At 48.6% G+C, this 20412-nt stretch overlaps 3 protein-coding genes across 4 annotated transcripts; all 3 read left to right on the top strand.

The window, feature by feature from the left end:
- The first annotated feature begins 587 nt into the window (after nt 1–587).
- On the top strand, nt 588–12891 carry rad54b (RAD54 homolog B). Of its 2 annotated transcripts, none has more exons than XM_056602891.1 (16): nt 588–701; nt 1223–1389; nt 1523–1709; nt 6167–6406; nt 6638–6934; nt 7463–7625; nt 7794–8019; nt 8890–8976; nt 9075–9195; nt 9515–9654; nt 9926–10216; nt 10588–10751; nt 10991–11252; nt 11542–11608; nt 12014–12211; nt 12382–12887. In XM_056602891.1, exons 2-16 carry the CDS (start codon nt 1237–1239, stop codon nt 12609–12611), a joined length of 2826 nt encoding a protein of 941 aa, XP_056458866.1. In that variant the 5' UTR covers nt 588–701; nt 1223–1236; the 3' UTR covers nt 12612–12887. The 2 variants fall into 2 exon arrangements, with proteins under 2 accessions (XP_056458866.1, XP_056458865.1); XM_056602890.1 differs by having other exon boundaries at nt 594–701; nt 1520–1709; nt 12382–12891.
- LOC130392411 (fibrinogen silencer-binding protein) lies at nt 2796–6160 on the top strand. Its single transcript, XM_056602892.1, has 2 exons — nt 2796–3984; nt 4356–6160. Exons 1-2 carry the CDS (start codon nt 3578–3580, stop codon nt 4930–4932), a joined length of 984 nt encoding a protein of 327 aa, XP_056458867.1. The 5' UTR covers nt 2796–3577; the 3' UTR covers nt 4933–6160.
- Nucleotides 12892–16465: 3574 nt separating the features above from the next.
- Nucleotides 16466–19541, top strand: gem (GTP binding protein overexpressed in skeletal muscle). Its single transcript, XM_056602373.1, has 4 exons — nt 16466–17201; nt 17359–17435; nt 17743–17950; nt 18334–19541. The coding sequence occupies exons 1-4, from the start codon at nt 16859–16861 to the stop codon at nt 18612–18614; spliced, it is 909 nt and encodes a 302-aa protein (XP_056458348.1). The 5' UTR covers nt 16466–16858; the 3' UTR covers nt 18615–19541.
- Nucleotides 19542–20412: the final 871 nt, after the last annotated feature.

Here is a 20412-nt window from a genome sequence, read left to right on the forward strand (position 1 = left end):
ACGCTTCTGCCACCTCAGGAGAATGTCATCGTTTAATTATCGTCAACTTTTCTTTCAATGTCCGCATCAGTCACTCAGTCCCTGCTTTTTCACTGGATGTTGGATTAACAAGGATTATAGCCTCCTCCATGATTGGATTTCTCTCCACGACAACATTATATCACTTTCTTTCAGACAACATCGTTCAAAGAGCAACCTCTATCTGTCACAAAATAGGTCCAACAAAAATAGGTCAGTTATAGACATCATACTAACAATAAAATAATACATGAACAGTTGTTTTAGCTTGCGTTGATAACCACTTTATCTGAACCGTAGAAAAAAAGGATTAAACCAACAAGCAGCGGTTTTGAAGTTCGTGTGAGGGTGAATTCTAGGACAAATTTAGACTTCGAAATATAGTGCGCTCCATGTCCTCACGCACAAATCCACGAGGGGACGCGTCCCTCTGCTTCTGGAGATGACGTCACCACACGTCTCCTCCCATCTCCTCATCGACCAATGGCGCTGGAGTTATGTGGTGACGTCACTACACGACCCCTCACCCCCCCTCTCCTTGTCGACCAATGGTGCTCCAGAGCGTGCGGCGGGAGACTACGAGGACTTCCTTCCCAATGCTTCCTTCATACACAACCTTTAATGTTAGAAAGCTCCAACATTTCATGAATGAAGTACAAGCGAAGAGTGTGAATTTAAGGGTGGTGAGTACCATACCTACCGTTGTCATCTGCTGTCTATCAGTTTATTAATATGACGGACATAACACACTCACACATGACACCCCTCTACTAATACTAGGTCCTACTGTGTGTTGCTAGTGTTAGCCTGCTAGTAACAACATGATGTAAATTTAAAGTCCCAGACAGATAATGTGAAGTTAAAGTCCCAGACGGATAATGGGAGGTTAAACTCCCAGATAGATGTAAACTGTAAAGTTAAAGTCCAAGACAGATAATGTAAAGTTAAAGTCCCAGACAGATGACATCCAATGCTCACCATTAACAGTCGTCTACACATTCACCAAAATGTGGTCATTCTGCAGCAATGGTATTTCTACAGCTATGCTGCCATATCTTTGGTCACATTTAGAAAGACAGATTTATCAATATACTTCTTTGTTTTTAACTACGTGGATGACCCTGGCCTTGTCATGGCAGTGGCATTGTACAAAATCCAATGTAACAGTTTGATAGTAAACCTCCCTTCCTACATGTATGATCAGGTTGTTCTGCGACAATGCGCCGCAGCGGAGCCCCCAGCCGGCTCACCGCCAACGCCGCCAAACGGCCCAGGTTCCAGCCCCCGGGAGGGTCTCTCCCCAGGTCATCAGCACAGCCTCAGGGGCAGGCTGACCAACGGGCTCCAAACACCAATGCCATATTGACAGAGGTGAATTAGACTACCCTATGCACTGTCCCTGTAGTTTAATTGCTAGTTAATCAATACAATGAAATAGGCTCCAAGAAATGATATGGCTATGTGATGATTGTCCAGGTAGTCATTAGCTCTAATGTGCCAGCAGGCCCAGAGGGGACTGGCCGGGCCTGCACTTGATGCCCCAATGAAGCTGCCCTGGCCTGGTCCTACGGAGGATGCTTCTCCGGGCATGTCCAGGGCTCTGGCGATGGTCCTCCACGCAGCAGAGTGTAAAGAGAATGACATGGAAGCAGACGGACATCCTCAGGTTACACCTGTAGAGTCCGGAGCCGGTAAGAACTCAGGATCATGACATAGAAAACCCTTGTTTGCTCTCTGTCACATTATTTTACATATATGAATTCACTTATTTTCTTTGGGGGTAATTAGTTGTTTTTACCAAACCAAGGGATTTTGATGTTATAAACACGGCCCAATGACATAGTCCCAGTGCAAGGTATGGCAATCAAAATAATGTGTTCATAATGTGAGATTTTTAAAATTATTATTATGAAGCTCTGGTAGGAAACTGTTAAGTCTAATGGTACATCTAAATTACTCGTATGACAGACGGTTTGTAGGCCTTATTGCTTGCAGATTTGTGAGGAAACGGCTAAACATGTGATACAGAATGTTACTCTGTATGGCGGTCCTGAATGCTAGTGTCTGCATTACAATCAAACAACCTCCCTCAAGTAAAGGGATCGATGTCTTTAGTGTACCTTGCTCACATTAATCATATTTTATTATAAGTTCAAATGCAACCTCGTTACATTATAGGCTTGGTGAGAATCGAGCTACTTACTTTTTACGCAGGGGTATAACAATAGCGAAAACCATGCGTAAAAAACATAAGACAGATGTGTATTTCTAGATGTGATTATGGAGCTAAATGTAGACCCCCCCCCCTCATTACGGTTTGAGAACAGCTCATAAACAAAATTCTGATTCGCTTGGTCCCATAAATTAAAGCTATTCTGCCAGTAGTCGTCTTTCTCCCATCGTGGACAAAGAACGTCTCTCCAGGTTCGGGGAATTCACAACGATTAAGTTCTCTCATGCGGTTTATTGATTTCCAGCAAAAGAAGAACGCACATAATTGTTAGAAATTACAGTTTTCCCGATTCCTTAATTGTCACCAAACCACCCATATCTGTTGAGACAACGCTCTGTTAAACCCAGCAGCGGAGTGACAGCAGCCGGTCTAGCGTTGTGTTAAGAGGCGGGGGTTGTGCAGCGGCAGCGGTCGGCAGATTAGGACTGTGCTCAGGATCAGTGGGCAGACTCGGCTCGTCTCCCTCCCTCCTCTCCCGACAGCCAATGGTGCCGATACCCATCTCCTCTATAAGCAATTGTATTGTTTCTGCAGGCACAATTAGATACCGGATTGGTGTGAACAATTATTTAATTTACTTCTGCAGTCGCGACACCGCTAGGTTTGTTGTGTATATATAAAGCGCTGCTTCTTGCAGGCATTCAGGCAAATGTCTCCTCCCCCTTTGAGTTAAGTCAGTGCTATTTCCCCGCTCGTCTCCTATTGTCACCATAGGAAAAAGGTTTTTGACCCATAGCAATCAACTAAAGTCGAGTGCCGTGCCTGAAGTGTACATGTCCATGTTTATTCTGTGTATAACGACCCGTGTTATTAAAAAGAGTCTGCGTTACTGTGGTGTGAATGCTGTGCTTGGTTCGGGGTTTAGAGAGACCGGGCTGTAAGTAGGTCGGGCCGGGTTTAAGCGGCTTAACTACGTCAGCCTAAGCTGGGAGGAATTCATTGTAGAGCCCTCCGCGGTAGGCGGGGGCCTAAACGAGGCTGGCCTAGTTAAGCCTGATTCTTATTGTGTGCAGTCTGTTTTTGTTGTGCAACACAGCAGAGAGGACCAAAGGCAGCGTGTATAGGTTCCCATGCATGCAAGGCATGGATTGGTTTTGATTGGGAAAAACAGGAAACGAAACGAACGTTTTTCTGTTTAAGAATTAAACCGGTATCAGCTTCATCGCCCTGGACAAAGACAAGGACAGCTGGAGGCCATTATTACGATCAGGGACAAAGGGAGCTCGGGTGGAGCGGCGAAGAGTCAAAGTTCACAAGTGGGGCAATTGAAAGGTGTCAGATCAGAGGCACTATTTTGCCCCGCGTCGGCCCTGCCATGCTGTGAAGATGGCATCGAGCTCCTTGTTTCTGTCTAGCATGGTGGGCAAGTCGCGCTCCTCCAACTTCACCCTTTCCGAGAAGCTCGACCTGTTGAAGCTGGTGCGCCCTCATGTGCGCATTCTGGAGGAGCACACCAACAAGCATGCCGTCATCGTAGACAAGAACAAGTGTTGGGACACCGTGGCCGACCAGTACAACTCGCTGGGAGGGGACAGACCCCAGCGCACCGCTCAGGGCCTCCGGACTCTATACAAGAGACTGAAGGAGTCGGCCAAGCAGGAGCTGATGCAGAGGAGACACGCCCAGCCCGAATACAGGGGGAGCATTTCGGAGCCAACCAGGAGGGTGATGGAGATGATTCCTCAGTTGTTTCACCACGTGCCCGTACAGGATAAAGACCAAGCGCTGCGCAGGTACACGTCCCCGTGTGACAACTTTATGGCTTGTTTTTTGAGACGCGCAAAAAAAAACTAAAAAACCGCACGCATCGAAATACCAAACGCGAATTTCTTTCATATTCTTTTTGCTACTTTTACAGCCTATTTAAAATAGTCTTTCATATCGAGATTATACACTACTCGAAACAAAATACATCTTGACACGTTTTTAATATATTTACGTTTAAAACATTTGAATAATTAATTTGATAATTATTGTTTTGAATCTTACTTCTCTTAACTTGGCTAAAGCTGTTAATTGTAGCCCTTCTTAATTTTCCTTGAATGTATTGCTATTGAAACGTGACTTAGTTGTGCCATTGACGTGTGTTGCTCACCATCTGCAGGTTAATATACAACAAACACAACTCTCCCATCGAGCACCCGGCCAGCAGCTCCTCTCTGCCCGGCCTGCAGGATTACCCAGCAGCCCTCCCGCTTGCCCACAAGCTGGTCCAGCTGGAGCCCGAGGAGGATGTGAAGCCGCCTCCCGAGCTCCCCGTCCTACCCCTCGTCACGGGGCCGGAAGGGGTCAGGGAACAGGAGCAGGTAGGCAACGTTGACGACGAGTCTCTGGTCAGCGTGCAGGACTACGAGCCGTCCCTGTCCCCCGCCCTGTCCACCTCCTCGGTCAACATCCCCCTCTCCGGGTCACCACTGGTGGACCCCCACCACGACCTGTACCCCAACGTCCTGTACCCCCACGACCACCTGGAGCACGAGCGCTTCCGGCCCCACCACTTTGCCAAGGAGGAGCACGAGCTGGTGCTAGCCAACCACCAGAAGGTGGCGGTGTACCTGGAGGAGAAGAGGGAGGGGCTGAAGAGGAAGCAGGAGCTGGAGGAGGAGCTACTGAGAGCCAAGATCAAGGTGGAGCGGCTGAGGGCGGCCAGACTGAGACACGGGCTGCCTCTGCCTCTATAGCACAAGCCTGAGGAGACACAGCCTGCCTTTGGTAGCAATGCCCTTAAACTCTTGAACGGGACCCACAATGGGTCGCGGTCCGGTTGGAGGTGGGTCGCAACCCCCGAAACACGGGAGTGCTCAGAGTGTGTGGTCGGGACCCAAGGACACACTGAAATGGTCTTTTGGTCCAGAGATGAACGTGTGGAGGAACCTCTGCTCTATAGCACACATAATGGCACCCTAAGTCTGAGGAGAGGACTGAAGAATCCCTCAGCCTCAATGGATGAATATTTTCTTAGTTTTGCTTGAGACCCGTTTTAGCCCAAAATACTTTTGAGGGCCGTAGTCTAACGATGCATTGCCTACAGCCCAATTTTCATCAGAGTAAATCCAATCATCCAAAACATTTTTGTCATATTTTTATGGCAGATACGACCATATTACTAATGACCTGCCAGTGCAAAACCTTACTATGCTCAAATGTAAGGGAATGAACCGTGTGATTAGGTATTTTCTACATTTCAGAATGTGTATTTGCCCCTGTTGGGTTAGTTTAGTGGCTGGCCATTTTATATTAATTTGAGAACAGTTTGCAAAGAAGAGCTCAAGCTAGTTCCTACAAGGTTTGAGAAGCATGCAAAGATTGGAAAAATAAGCCTTTCAATGCAATCCTTAATTATTTTGAAGATGAATGGACATTAAGACATTAGCACTGTGATACTTCTATGTTTTGGTGGGATGAGCCCTTCCACTTCAAGGCCTTGACAAGACATTTGTGATGTCTTGTCAACAGAAATCCTCATATGGAGATCTAAAATAAATAAATAACAGGGAGCACATGGAAGCTTTATATATTGAATGGAATCTTTGATGTGTGATGTTGTTTAAATGTTGTGCTAATAATGGTACAAGAGTGTTCCTCTGTCCCAGTTCAATGTTCATGCACTTATTAAAAAATAATTAACCGTTTTATGGTTCTTACACATTAGCTCTGCATCACATCTCCTATCTTCAGTCTGGTGTTACAACACATATTTTACTGGTCATTTATTTCGATGTATAAAATGGTTTCCGTGTGTTTACTCGTGTATTGTGGTTGACCTGGAGTGGATTATCTATAAACCCGATGGCACATTTGGCAGTTAAACTGTTGTGTAGCGCCCTCCACTGGTGGGTTTATATATTTTTGAACAGTCGAGTTCTCTATTGGTTAACGTCTTCATCCACTGTAGATTTCTCCCTTTGTTCCCAGGGCTAGGCGGTCCTCCTGAGCTGCATCAAGGCTCCTCTCCCAAGGCTCCACTGGGGAAGGCAGGGTCTTCAGGGGGGGTTCCATCCGGCCCCCCCAGCACGTCCGGGGTCAGGTACTTCAATGTGATGTGGTGTAAAGCCAGCAAGAAGAAGCACAAGCGCTGGGAGGGGGATGCTGTGCTTGTGACCAGAGGACGCACCGCCACACTCAAAGACATGGAGGGCAAAGACATCGGAAAAGGTGACACTCTTTCACTGTCATTGCCTTCATGCAACTGGAATTGTTGAAAATAAAAACTTTTTAACATTGCAATCAGTCGGAAAGACGCAATGAAAAAAGTGTTCTCCTTGGTTATACTTATACCTCGTTAACCATCTGGTAAAGTGTAATGCTATGTCCTTATATGTCTTCTGATGTGATGAATGTGCTGATCCGGTCAGAAGTCCTTAGTTTTGTTTTGTGTTCGTACAGGAAGTGGCTACAAGGTGTCTGAGCTTGCCGCTCTTTGTGAGGGGGAGACTCTGATGGTCGGGGGGAAGGAGGTGGAGGTGATGGGGGTGATATCTGCTGAAGACTTTGCCAAGGGCCGCTGCTTCCAAGAAGCCCACGTGGTAAAGGAAGAGGAGGGTCCCAAGTCCGGCCCGCCTCCCCCTCGCAACTCTGCCTCTAAACCGTTCTGCAGCCCCATGCTGGGCAGAGCGGAGAACACCGGCACCAGAGTGCAGGAGGAGCAGCCGGGCAGGCCCCGCCATGACCCCCTCGCTGCAGGTAGAGACCAGCACGGCACCGCAGGCTTCACGCCACCGCCACCCTGACCATGAGGGCTCGCGGGAACGTCAGGCCTGCAATAACATGGTTGCTGGATTGAAGCCCTTTTGGAAAAGGGGATTTCGGTTCTTGAGCAAGGAACTTTCTTCCCTAACTATATAACGCCTCATATATTGCATAGAAAGTGGACGATGCATATTTTTCAATGCGGCCCAATACTCGTTTGTACCGCACAGCTAGAGCTTTCTGCCTGGGTCAAGTTCACTGCTTGTGTTTTAGATGCGTTTGGCACAATTTGATTGATTTCCCAATGCTTGTCGGGTTCTAGATGCAACACAAACCCTTCTGGGACGAAAGGTTGCAAGCCTTATGCTGTGTTGTTTTGGAGACTTTATTTGAACTCGTCGATGGAACCAGCATCAAGGATGCGTAAGAGGCTTGGTGTGCAGTGTTGGATGTCCGCTGCTGGTGCTTGTATGAATGTGTTTTTGTAACCCACAAATCCCTTTGTGCTTTGTCTCTCTGTAGGTGCCTTGGTTATGCCGCGTCCCTCCACCAATCACCAGTGGGCCTCTAACAAGGCAGGGCTACCTGTGGTGGACGTGGTGGTGGACCCTCACCTGGTCAATAACCTTCGACCGCACCAAAGGGAAGGCCTGCTCTTCCTCTACGAGTGTGTGATGGGCATGAGGTAATGGATCCTGATTAAGATGCAGCAGTTATGAAGAACCAGTATTCTGAACATTAGCTGAAAGAAGGCACTGAAGTTGTTGAGTCAGGTTGATCCAGATGAGGCCACTCTCCTCAGTGAGGCAGTCTGTCCATCTGCCTCCCTCTGCTTCCCCCTGCTCTGCCCCAGGGCGCCGTCCAGCCACGGGGCCATCCTGGCAGATGAGATGGGCCTGGGGAAGACCCTGCAGAGCGTGGCGCTGGCCTGGACGCTGCTCAGACAGGGGCCGTACGGGGGGAAGCCCATGGCCAAGCGTGTTCTGGTGGTGGCCCCCGGCAGCCTGGTGCAGAACTGGGGGGCCGAGTTCAACAAGTGGCTGGGCCGAGAGAGGATCAGCGTCTACGCCGTGGACCAGGTGAAGGGAGCAGATAGGGTTCATGTCCCAACAGGGGAACAGAGAGGGTTCATGTCCCACCAGGGGAACACGGAGGGTTCATGTCCCACCAGGGGAACACAGAGGGTTCTTGTCCCACCAGGGGAACAGATAGGGTTCATGTTCCACCAGGGGAACAGAGAGGGTTCTTATCCCACCAGGGGAGTAGAGAGGGTTCATGTCCCACCAGGGGAGTAGAGAGGGTTCATGTCCCACCAGGGGAACAGAGAGGGTTCTTATCCCACCAGGGGAACAGAGAGGGTTCTTATCCCACCAGGGGAACAGAGAGGGTTCTTATCCCACCAGGGGAACAGAGAGGGTTCTTATCCCACCAGGGGAGTAGAGAGGGTTCATGTCCCACCAGGGGAACAGAGAGGGTTCATGTCCCACCAGGGGAGTAGAGAGGGTTCATGTCCCACCAGGGGAGTACAGAGGGTTCATCTCCCACCAGGGGAGTAGAGAAGGTTCATCTCCCACCGGGGGAACAGAGAGGGTTCATGTCCCACCAGGGGAGTAGAGAGGGTTCATGTCCCACCAGGGGAGTACAGAGGGTTCATCTCCCACCAGGGGAGTAGCGAAGGTTCATCTCCCACCGGGGGAGTAGAGAGGGCTCATGTCCCACCAGGGGAACAGAGAAGGTTCATGTCCCACCAGGGGAGTAGAGAGGGTTCATGTCCCACCAGGGGAGTAGAGTTGGTTCATGTCCCACCAGGGAGGGATGGGCTGTAGGACATTTCTCTAAAGGGTTGATTGAAGATCATTCATAATATTGGATCAGTAATATCCCATGCTGTCTCCGGCCCCTTGTATGACAAAAATAATGAGAATTTTCTAAAGTGTGTGTGTGTTTAGGACCACAGGATAGAGCAGTTTGTGGCCTGTCCTCTCCACAGTGTCCTGGTGATCAGCTATGAGATGCTGCTGCGCTCTCTAGAGCAGGTAGGAAACCTCAGAGTTATCTTTAGTACATGTCCAGCAGTATTGGATCTGGGGTTGACATGGCTTACACATGTGACTCCTGATGGAACTGGTTCCAGGTCCAGAAGCTGGAGTTCGGCCTCATCGTGTGTGACGAGGGCCACCGGCTGAAGAACAGCAGCATCAAGACGTCCTCGGCCATCAGCGGGCTCAGCTGCAGACGCAGGGTCATCCTGACAGGTGGGTACTTCCGTCTGGACCTCCCTCACTCACCCAGACTCACTCCCAGTCCCGTACCAGTGCTGGCAAACCAATGGCAGAAAACAAGCAGACCACCAACATGCTAGCTTCCCACATGATACTTTCTCCTTCTGTTTAAAACACGACTTATGATTCACATTTTTACAAGCTTATACCAAGAAAAACCATGGCACATTGAACCAACCCTGACCCAATCAGTAAGCATCAGAGAGTACGTTCTGTAGTCTTTGTAGTTCTTATCGCTGTTCATAGACCACACAAACACCTTACTCATGCAGTCTATTTTGTTGTTGTCCAGGTACTCCCGTCCAGAATGACCTGCAGGAGTTCTACGCCATCATAGAGTTGGTCAACCCAGGGATCCTGGGCTCCTGCGCCGCTTACAGGAAGGTGTTCGAGGAGCCCATCCTGCGCTCGCGACAGCCCTCCTGCACAGAGGTACTGAACGTCATACCTTTATGTTCCCCGCTTAGGCTCATTGAGATGCAGCACTCCTCTACCAACCACAGACAACACTACAACAAACTACTAATCACAACATTGGTGACAGATGGATGGGCGATACAAAGGTGTTGCATAACGTGAGGCCGGTGGCTATAGGACTAAAGGGATGTGGCTCTTATCTCTTATCCCCTCTGCACATGTTATCTGTTCATGTTGGATATGGACACTGCTTAACCTGGTTAACTACCATCCTCTCTCCGCAAAGGAGGAGAGGGTTCTAGGGGAAGAGCGAGCCACGGAGCTGTCCCGCCTCACCAGCATGTTCGTCCTGCGGCGCACCCAGGAGATCATCAACTGCTACCTGCCGCCGCGCCACGACTGGACACTGTTCTGCGGCGCCACCGCCCTGCAGACGGAGCTGTACCAGCAGCTGCTCGGTCACCGCGTGTTCAGGGCCTGCCTGCAGGGCTCCGGTCAGACCCACACACACCTGGCCTGCATCACCGCCCTGAAGAAGCTCTGTAACCACCCTGGCCTGCTGCACGCCACCGTCAAGGTCAGAGCAGGGAGCCAATCACCGAACCCACCCATCAGGCAATGACTGCAGGGAGGTTACATGACTGTGTTTGGCTCCAGACAGAAAACTGCTTTGGGGTCCTCGTATGGATGAGGAGCACTGTACTGCAGTTTTTTTAAAGGTTCTAGATTAAGTGTGTTTCAGTCCCTTACCACTATATTATCTTCTTGAAAGATATGTCTACCAAAACTGCTCCTTAAAAACATGCATCTGAATTCACTGGGAGTCAGTTTGGATAAAAGAGCTGGCCAAACGACTAAACTGTAAATGGCAGATAATATTCCCCTGTTCTATTGACTACAGTGTTGAGCAGAGGTTGACGGTACAATTATGTGTCTGTGTTTATCTAGGCGAAGGAGGACAGTGGTTCCGTGGAGAACACTTTGTACGAGGGCCTGGCTGCTCTGTTCCCAGAGGACTACTCCTCAGGAGGTCTCAGTACCGCCGACTCTGGGAAGCTCCTGGTCCTGGCAGACCTGCTGACTGCCATCAGACACCTCAGCCCGTCAGACAGGTGTGGGGGTGTATGGCGTGTGTGTGTGTGTGTGTGTGTGTGTGTGTGTGTGTGTGTGTGTGTGTGTGTGTGTGTGTGTGTGTGTGTGTGTGTGTGTGTGTGTGTGTGTGTGTGTGTGTGTGTGTGTGTGTGTGTGTGTGTGTGTGTGTGTGTGTGATCATCTGAGCATGTGTCCTATCATCTGCTTCCACTGTATAATTAAAAGAACAGTGTGCCATTAAAGGTGTGTGTCCGTGCAGGGTCGTGGTGGTGTCAAACTACACTCAGACGTTGGACCTTCTCCAGGACCTGTGTGTCCACATGGGCTACACCTTCTGCAGATTAGACGGACAAACACCCACCAACCAGCGGCAGCGGCTGGTGGACAACTTCAACAGCCCCTACTCCAACCACTTCCTGTTTCTGCTGAGTTCTAAGGCCGGAGGGGTGGGGCTTAATCTAGTGGGCGCGTCCCACCTGGTTCTGTATGATATTGACTGGAACCCTGCGAATGACATCCAGGTGAGGTGCAGGCATGAAGACCGAAGCCTAGGAATGTAGTACCGAGCTCTAGCTAAAGGAAAGGGCAGCGGGTCTTTAGCTCTGTGGTTCTAATTCTTATGCTTTCATTAATTCACCGAACAAAAGTAAACAACAAAATAATGTAGACATAACATGAATGACATTCCTTACATTAATGTTGGACTAGAAGTGCTTTTCCGTGGGACCCCACATAGCGATCAAAGTAATCCATCAGGTGGCAGTGTGTGCACACTCAGACATTGCTGACGATATTACCCGGTGTGTTCAGGCCATGGCTCGAGTCTGGAGGGACGGACAGAAGAAGACCGTACACATCTACCGACTCCTCACTGCTGGTGAGAGCACCGGTTCACTCGGGCACACACGACAAAAAAATATGGGGCAACAACGCTCCACTGTGCATGATGAGCAAGAGAGGGGATAACGCATTGATCATCTCCGCAGCTCAATCAGAAATCACTGTTTCTGGTGGTGTTACGCAACATCCAACTGCAGGTTAACTGTCATAAGAATTGATCTATTGATCTAATTGATACATCATTATTACCGTCGTTGGTGATGTAGATTATGTAGACCTGAACTGAATCGTCCGTCCTGATCTTATCTACTATAATGACATCTGGTTCTAATCTTTTGACCATTTAGAATTTAGATTGATCCCCTGAATCCCTCATGACCGCGTACAACACACTGTGTACATTCACTGTATTGAATGAGCCATTAAACACTGCCTCACGCAGGTACGATTGAGGAGCGTATCTTCCAGAGACAGGTGTCCAAACAGGGGCTCTCTGGCACCGTGGTGGACCTGGGCAAAGGGGCAGAGCATACCAGCTTCTCAACCAGTGAGCTGAGAGATCTTTTCAGCCTCACAGACACCCCCTCTCTGACGCACGACCTCCTCAACTGTAACTGCAGCATGGACGGAACAATTCAGGGTACACACACACACACACACACACACACACACACACACACACACACACACACACACACACACACACACACACACACACACACACACACACACACACACACACACACACACACACACACACACACACACACACACACACAGGCTGAAATATTATGGTTTTATTTTGGATAGCCATGGAAGAAGAAGTGGAGCAGCGGTCTGATAGGCCCTGCCAGCTGGGTCGTCTTGGAGACAGAGTCGGAGAAGGAGGCGTGTCACAGAAGCATCTCAGCATGTCGGAGCTGATGCAGTGGAGGCATTTCTCCGGGGAGACCGCCACCTTCTCAGACCCCTACCTGGACCACGCGCGGAACCACATCACCTTCGCCTTCCAATCCACCATGTCCCACGCAGCTCAGTGAAGGACGGCTACACATGTAACCACAGACATATTTAAACGTTGGTGAGGTTTACGTGAAAACCACAGATGATTTTAAAGAAAAAACAGTTTGATATTTACACAGTGGAAAACGTATTGCGCCTGACTTAAATTATTACACTGTTATAACTCTAATAAAACATTTCCCCTTTGTACATTTCGCAACTGGGACTATTTTTGTTTTATTATTCAAACTTTGAACAGAGAGATTCTTTGTCTGTTTACTTACTTGTAAGAAAGACAGAGAGAGATAGAGATCATGTTTGCAATGAAGTCAATGTTTACATTTCAACCCAAGCATTTTTGTACAATGTAATTCCCTGAAGATAAGAACAAGTGTTGGAGTGTTTGTCTTCATCTTGTGTAATATTTACCTTGTCACCAACAGCTGTGTTTTACTCCAAGAAGGGACCGAACGGAAGCGCCTGGGCAGGATGTTGACGTGAGAACCATGCAATGAGTCTGTTTACAGTCGCAGGGGTCATATCATCAGCATTTCTTTGTGAATGCTTTATTCTTTTTCATAAGGGTAAAGGATGATTAGCTTTCTGCACCACAGCACAAAGCTTAAACCTAAGATGCGTGTGTGGCACTACCTGTCTGAGAGTGTGTGCTGTAGCACCTTACATGTGCTCGTCAGTGCTGGAGTGGATTGGCTTCAGTAGATGCCTCTTTATGTGTGAAACACACTTTGTGTAAGGGGTTACCCTTTGTTTGGGGTGTGTGTGTGGCACCATGGTTACTTAAACCCCTGCTGGTTCCCCTTGGGACAGCATGTCTCTGAACTACAACAGGGTTTTCGTCTGTGGAATTGTATTCACAGAGGGGATGGCTGTTATGCATTCGGTCATTCATGTTCAACCATTGTGGCTTTGGCTGGAGAGCTCAATGCGCAGTCCTTACTGTCCGATAAGGCACTAGGGAGGGGTAGGAGAGAGACTCTTTGTTAAATTGTCATTAACCCAGCATCACAAGCTAAAATGGGTATCTACAGTGACCCAGTTTTTCCAAGAGTGCAACTAGTAAAGCTGCCTGTGTAACCAGGCAACCGCCAGTCATTTCCCCCTGCCCTATGCATGCCTTTTCAATGTGTTTCTGCACGTGTCGGACGGATCGTCGAGGGGGCAAGCGGGATATTGATTTAACCCATAGTTGTGTCTCATAGACTGCGCTGCCTCTGCTGTACAGCCGATAGCAGAATCAGTTTGTGGCTAAAACATCCCTCTTTAAAAGCTCAGCGTTGGGGTTTACAGATCAAGGACTTAGTATAGTTGACGGACTGAGGGGATTAATGAGTTTCTATCTATGGACCGATGGCGCTGTCTGTGGCTCTAATGGAAAAGGCGGATTCACAGATTGGGGGTTTAATTTCTGAGGCCCTTGTCCCGCCGGAATAAAGATGGAGTGAATGATGGAACAGTCCCTTTAAGCCTCACATTGTTTTGTTTGTGCATTACATAGCATTGCATGTGTGATGCACATTACTGCATGTGTTCATATAATGCCTGTGGCTCTTTCAACGCTCATTGTGGATTGATAGATTATGTTGGCAATGCAAAAGAGCCCCAGGACTGACTGTCCTCTCTGGGTGGTCTCTAGGGGCCACAGCCCAGATTAGTCGCACTGGAGTTTGGGAAGTCTAATCTGCTCATCCGGGTTTGACCAGGGAGTCGATGGATCCAGTAGCAACACATTATCTATTGTTTCTACATGTTTTATTGGTAACCACCTGGAGAGGCCGACTTGCAACTCTGTGATCCGTGTGTTCCTATCTGAAACCATACTGTTTCTAACTGCTGCACTGTTGCCACCCTCTGAGAAAACCAGAACAACAAATATTCTTCGAGTGCCTTGTTTTTCCAGATCTTCACAGAATTAGCTTGACTAATGTTCGGGTTTCCTGGAAACATTTCCATGGTTATAAAAAGAAGAGAAGATGACAGTTTACATTAGTTTGTGTGATCCTTTCCTGTTCTGGGTCAGGGATGAGGTCGCTTAAACACTAATGGAATTTAGCAGTAGAACTGTTTTACGCAGATGTCACAGCCCTAATGTAGGGAAACATCTGTGATGGGGTTCTAATCACTCTAGCCTGACGTCTTGTGACGTCTTTGATTTAAAAAAAACAAGTTTTCACAACTATCTTTATCTAAATGGACCGAACGGTCTTAAAATCCATACGATATTCTCAAATTTGTATTGAATGTTTTTCAATACCTCTGCTGTGGTCTCATCTCCAACCAACCATTGATAACGAAGGAGACGGTGGCATCGAATGTGGTGTCACTTTCACCAAGTTATTAAGAGCATGAATAAAAATCAACAGCAGCGCCAAAACAGCCTCTACTAATCAACCTATTTTGTGACTGGATCAATTTGAAACATGCAGTAGTTGGGACCTTATTGATTTGAACATCTAGTATAATTTTTGTTCCTATCTACACATATGTTGGGCTTTTCATGCCTTGACGGTTGGGCAGTGGGTTGAATGAGAGGGGGGATGGCATGCAGCGAAGCACAGGGGGAATCTAACCTTGCTCGCTACAACGCGTGTTAGCAGCATGGGGAACGCACTAGGGTGACCCGCCTAGCTGCACCCCAACCTCCAACACCTTTAAGGTGCTTTTAGATTCGGTGCAGCAGACAACGACCCCCTCAACACCTACATGGTTACTGAAGTACGGAATAGTTTGTGGCTGTAATGTTTTTAATTTCTGAATATGGATTTCTGTCATATCGGACTTCAGCGGGCTCAGTCGGACGCAGTGTGTTCCTATTGTTTTGGGCAGCCGTCGTTGGCTGTCACCACGGCTCTGTCAGACTATCCCTCTGTGGCCCCGTTAGTTTGGGTCTCGCTCCAGCAGCGGGGTATTAACTGTTGTCCAATCATCGGTTCAGATCACACTCCCAGGGTCAGACCTACAAACCATCCGAATATGCAGTAGTATTGACATCCACTTTAAAAGCTCTCTGCACATAAGTATCAGTCTGGCTCTTCCATTGGTCTATGTCTCTCTTTTTTGCCTGTCTGTGTCTCTTCTTGTCCGTCTTGTCTGCTGTCGTTGTCTGTTGGTCTTCTCTTTCTCCTGCAAAAATCCATAGGTGCATGGAGAAAGAGAATATCATTGAGAGATTGAGTGCAATGCATTGGCGCGATCTGAAGATGGTCATTGTAGAAGCTGTTGTCAACGCATGAATGTGTTGATACTTGATAGGAAAGAAGCAACATTAATGACATTCCTAAACATTACCTGCTAAATTATGATTGGTTATTATGACTGCACCATGTATCTATTCATATAAGCCATATTGAACTTCCACTGATCCCCACAAGTTAAACGTGTGTTGGGACTCCTACATAGCAGGTCATCTGTTCAGTGGGAACATCGGGTCTGGAGTAGAGAAAAAAACATTCAATCATTAGCTAGAGGGCAGATGCTTCATCCCAGTAACCACCACTTCCTGGGCTTCATTCCCAGCAGCACACTAACATCTCAGATGGAGATCAACATTAACCAACATGGGATCAGGGTTTAAACTACGCTGTGGTAGTTGCTTCGTATGCCAGTCGAGACAGCAGCACCTTCTTTAAATTAATCATTCATGATGTCTTGTTACTGTATTAAAATATTGTACAACGTTTGCATGTGCTATGCACGTGAATGGTGGATGGGGGGATCTATAATGAAAGAGCTATAAGGATCCCAGCTTGGTGATGAAGTACCAGGCCGAGCTGAGAACAGGCTGCACTCAGCTTTGCTCGCTGCGTGATGCATGCGCTGAAGCCAAGCGAGGATCGCCTCTACAACGCATGACAGCAGATGGATGACGTCAAGGAAATCCCCCTGTCCCTCTCCTAACTCTCGCTCTCTTTCGCTCTTCCTCCCCCCCAGCCGATATTTATAAATCCCACCAGGATGGACACATTAGAGCCTAAACGGACTGGACAGGTGACAGGACATCCACGGCGTAGTTTGTCAACTTCATTACTGAGCACACTTGGCTTGTGCAGATTTGTCCTGTCTTAAAACCAGCTTTAATGATTTGTTATTGGTAGAAACCTAACCTAACCGTATCAATAAATTTTTTTTCATAATAATATCGTTCTATTTCATCAGGAGGAACAACACTTTTTTGCGCAAAGGTTGATCTAATTGAAGCTAAATCGGCACCGGGCATTGTATTTCTTTTAGGGTGTTGAGGACAGAAATTGAAAGAAATCGATCCAACATGTTCTCGAGTATGCGTCGACACAGCCTCCGGCTGCAGCACGAGCTCCACCGGTGGAGCATCTGCGACCCGGGGAACCTCATCGTCCCGGACCGCCTGGTCGGCCGCGTCGGCCGCTCCAAGTCCTGCATCAGCTACACCGGGGAGTCCCACGGGAGTCAGGAAAGCTGGTCTTCCTCTGACTCGGTTATCTCCACTGATTCAACCGGCGAGACGCTAGGACCCGGGAAGCCTCTCCGTGTGCTCCTGTTGGGGGGCAGCGACGTCGGTAAGACGGCTTTCGCCAGCATCTTCGCCGGTGCGGCGGACAGCATGGAGAGTGATGACTGCCAGATTTATGGAGGTGAGAGCCTGTATGGATTCACAATAGGCCTAGTGTTTTTATTCCATTCAGTACAATAACAATATTTAGCCAATAGTAGGCCTGTATATTGTTTGCACTGGGTTAAGGGTTCGCTATGATTTTACAGATGGTTTATTATTATCTCGTTGGCTTTCAGATGAAGTGTGTGAACGAACTATCGAAGTGGACGGAGAGGAAGCGACCATAACTCTACTGGACACCTGGACTACAGAGGTGAGGCCGAATTGACAAATAGACTGCCCTGGAAAATTATTCTGGTTACCGGAAATTAAATGAACGTCAAAGCAAAAAAAATTTTTTGGCGAAAATGTCTCATCCTGAAATAAATGATGACATTGTATTGTATAACGAGGTAAAGTGGACCTACACTTTTTGAGAAGCATTCTGTGTATAGATGAGTAATAGTCCTCTGACCTCATTGTGTGTGTGTGTGTGTGTGTGTGTGTGTGTGTGTGTGTGTGTGTGTGTGTGTGTGTGTGTGTGTGTGTGTGTGTGTGTGTGTGTGTGTGTGTGTGTGCAGGAGGACGGAAGGTGCGTGGCCGAGGACCAGTGCATGCAGACGGGCGATGCCTACCTGTTGCTGTACTCCATCACGGACCGCGCCTCCTTCCTGCGGGCCTCCGAGCTGCGCATCACCCTGCGCTGCCACCGGCCCGCCCGCCACACGCCCATCATCCTGGTGGGGAACAAGTGTGACCTGGTGCGCTGCCGCGAAGTGTCCGTCAGCGGTGAGTTGGGACTCGCCTCTGTCTCTCCTACCTCCCCTCACTCTCCTCTCCCTCCTCTATCTCTATCTCTTCTCTCCCCTCTCACCTCCCTCTCCTTCTTCCCCTCTCTCCATCTTTATCTCCCCTCTCTCATCTCTCCACTCTCTCCTCCCTCTCCTCCCTCTCCTCATGCCTACGTTTTGCCTTGCAAAGGGCCGAGCTAAGAGGATAATGGTGAGGATAGCCTAGTAGTGGTTTGTTGTGTAAGGACTCATAGCCAGAAGCTTCTGGGTTCAGACCCCACTGTCCTGTCTATCTGGAGGCGCACTGAGCAGGAGTCGCTCCCTGCTCTCATGACGATAGCTGCTCATGGTTGTAGATCTAACTCGCTGCTCCTCCCCCAGAGGGCCTGGCCTGCGCCGCCGTGTTCGACTGCAAGTTCATTGAGACGTCGGCCGCAATGCAGCACAACGTGTGGGAGGCCTTCCGCGGGATTGTGCGCCAGCTGCGTCTGCGGCGGGACAGCAAAGAAGCCAACGAGCGCCGCCGCAACTCCAGCTACCAGCGGCGAGAGAGCCTGCCCGTCAAGGCCAAGCGCTTCCTGGACAAGATGGTGGCCAAGAACAACGCCAATGTGGCGTTCCGACTGAAGTCCAAGTCCTGCCACGACCTCTCTGTGTTCTGAGGATGGCGGAGGTCTACGTGTTCACGCTGAGGTCTGCGGCCCCCGGGCCGGGAAATCAAAGAGAGGAAGAGGAGGGTCTTCAGGAGGGGTGTAGATGCTGGACCTATCCTGGTATGGTATCTCCTTTCTCTTGGCTAGAACCCGCCTTGAAACGCTCATTATAGTCCATATACCAACGCGGAGCAGGGTCCCGTCCCGTAGCACAGTCTGAATCAGAGAGGTTTGTAGAAGTTGAAGAACAGATTGGCCAGACTCTGTGATGGACTGGGGGAGATGCCAATAAACAACGTCCTCTCTGTGATGGACAGGAGGGGCAGCCAATGGACAACGTCCTGTCTGTGATGGATAGGAGGGGCAGCCAATGGACAACGTCCTCTCTGTGATGCACAGGGGTGGCAGTTAATGGACAATGTCCTCTCTGTGATGGACAGGATTGGCAGCCAATGGACAACGGCCTCTCTGTGATGGACAGGAGTGGCAGCCAATGGACAACGTCCTCTCTGTGATGGACTGAAAAGGCAGCCATTGGAAAATGTCCTCTGTTTGCATTGACTTGTGTCTGTGTGGCCGACTCTGCGGGTTCTCTTGAAGTTTCCACTGTCACTTTGAGTAATTTATTATTTCTGTCCTTATTGCACATTTTTACTACTTGCCATGTTTGTATATTTTGTGCCAGGCTTCAAAACATGAAAGTTTAGCATATTTTTAATGTTTTTGTACAATAATTGTTGTACACATACAGTAATATTGCCAACATTTCCCATGCATGTTGTTGGTTTACTTTGGTACTCGGACAGCACTGTAACTTATCAACATTGATTGAAACGGGTCATTTTTGTTTACACGTTCTTTCTGACCAAAATACTGTCACTGAGGAATAAAGATACTCTTAATCAATCCTTTGTCCACCTTCTCCGATGTCAGAGGCAGAGAGCAGTGACTGACTGAACAGTGGGCCCAACCCCCCCCCCCCCCCCTCCCCCTATTTCCGCAGAGACAGAAGCACCACATGGCCGCCATTAGTCACGGCGTGGCCTTAGACTCATGAGGGTTCATTGCCTGATCCACTCGTTGTGTCATGTGTGGTGAAAGCCCTCATCCTGTGATTCAATTACACCAAACAATGGATCAGATATTAAGGTTTGAGGTGTGATTGTGGGTATGGAGCAAAGTGAAGTGGGGAAGCGCATTGAAAAGATAGGGATCTGAGCCCACCCACGCAGTGTGTGTACACTTTTTTTTTCCAGACACCCCTGCTTATGATGCAGATGGGTTGTGCAGATGGCATGTACACCAGAATACCCCAACAGGCTGCCTGGGGCCAAATAGTATGCTATATATAAATATAAATGAAGTGGTTATTTAATTCTCATCAGTCTCCCATTCACCTTGCCTAATCTCAAGAGGTGATTATATAAAGGTCTGTGGAAAGTGCTCCTCTGCAGCCTGTCTCCTATTTGCAAGCCCACGGTAAAATTAAGCTCTGCCTCCACTCAGACCTTCAGTTTTAACGGTTAGTCAGTGCTTTTATTTAGTAATCCCATCTGCCGAGCCACGGGGCTGTGAGCCGCACAACAGAGAGCCTCAACACACTCCCAAAGTGTTTCTGATTCCTTTAACTTCCCGGGCTTAGGAATCATCCAGCCACGAGAGAGAAGGACAAGGGAGAGTTTAAACAAACATGGAGCAGGCCTGAGACGTCACGGCCCCTACGGTCCAGACCCCGCTGGTCCACAATGACTCGCTACGTGACTGAGACTCTGAGATTGGTCAGTCCCTCCCATTGTGCTGTCCCGTG

This window comes from Gadus chalcogrammus, chromosome 11, assembly GCF_026213295.1.
Source record: "Gadus chalcogrammus isolate NIFS_2021 chromosome 11, NIFS_Gcha_1.0, whole genome shotgun sequence".
Lineage (NCBI taxonomy): Eukaryota > Metazoa > Chordata > Actinopteri > Gadiformes > Gadidae > Gadus > Gadus chalcogrammus.

Bases quoted from the DNA above. Each gene is read 5' to 3' on its own strand.
- LOC130392411 (XM_056602892.1), top strand. From the start codon at position 3,578: ATGGCATCGAGCTCCTTGTTTCTGTCTAGCATGGTGGGCAAGTCGCGC. The intron at 3,985-4,355 runs GTACACGTCCCC...CACCATCTGCAG, and splicing joins AAAGACCAAGCGCTGCGCAG to GTTAATATACAACAAACACA.
- gem (XM_056602373.1), top strand. From the start codon at position 16,859: ATGTTCTCGAGTATGCGTCGACACAGCCTCCGGCTGCAGCACGAGCTC. The intron at 17,202-17,358 runs GTGAGAGCCTGT...GTTGGCTTTCAG, and splicing joins TGACTGCCAGATTTATGGAG to ATGAAGTGTGTGAACGAACT. The intron at 17,436-17,742 runs GTGAGGCCGAAT...GTGTGTGTGCAG, and splicing joins TGGACACCTGGACTACAGAG to GAGGACGGAAGGTGCGTGGC.
- rad54b (XM_056602890.1), top strand. From the start codon at position 1,237: ATGCGCCGCAGCGGAGCCCCCAGCCGGCTCACCGCCAACGCCGCCAAA. The intron at 9,196-9,514 runs GTGGGTACTTCC...GTTGTTGTCCAG, and splicing joins ACGCAGGGTCATCCTGACAG to GTACTCCCGTCCAGAATGAC. The intron at 11,609-12,013 runs GTGAGAGCACCG...TGCCTCACGCAG, and splicing joins CTACCGACTCCTCACTGCTG to GTACGATTGAGGAGCGTATC.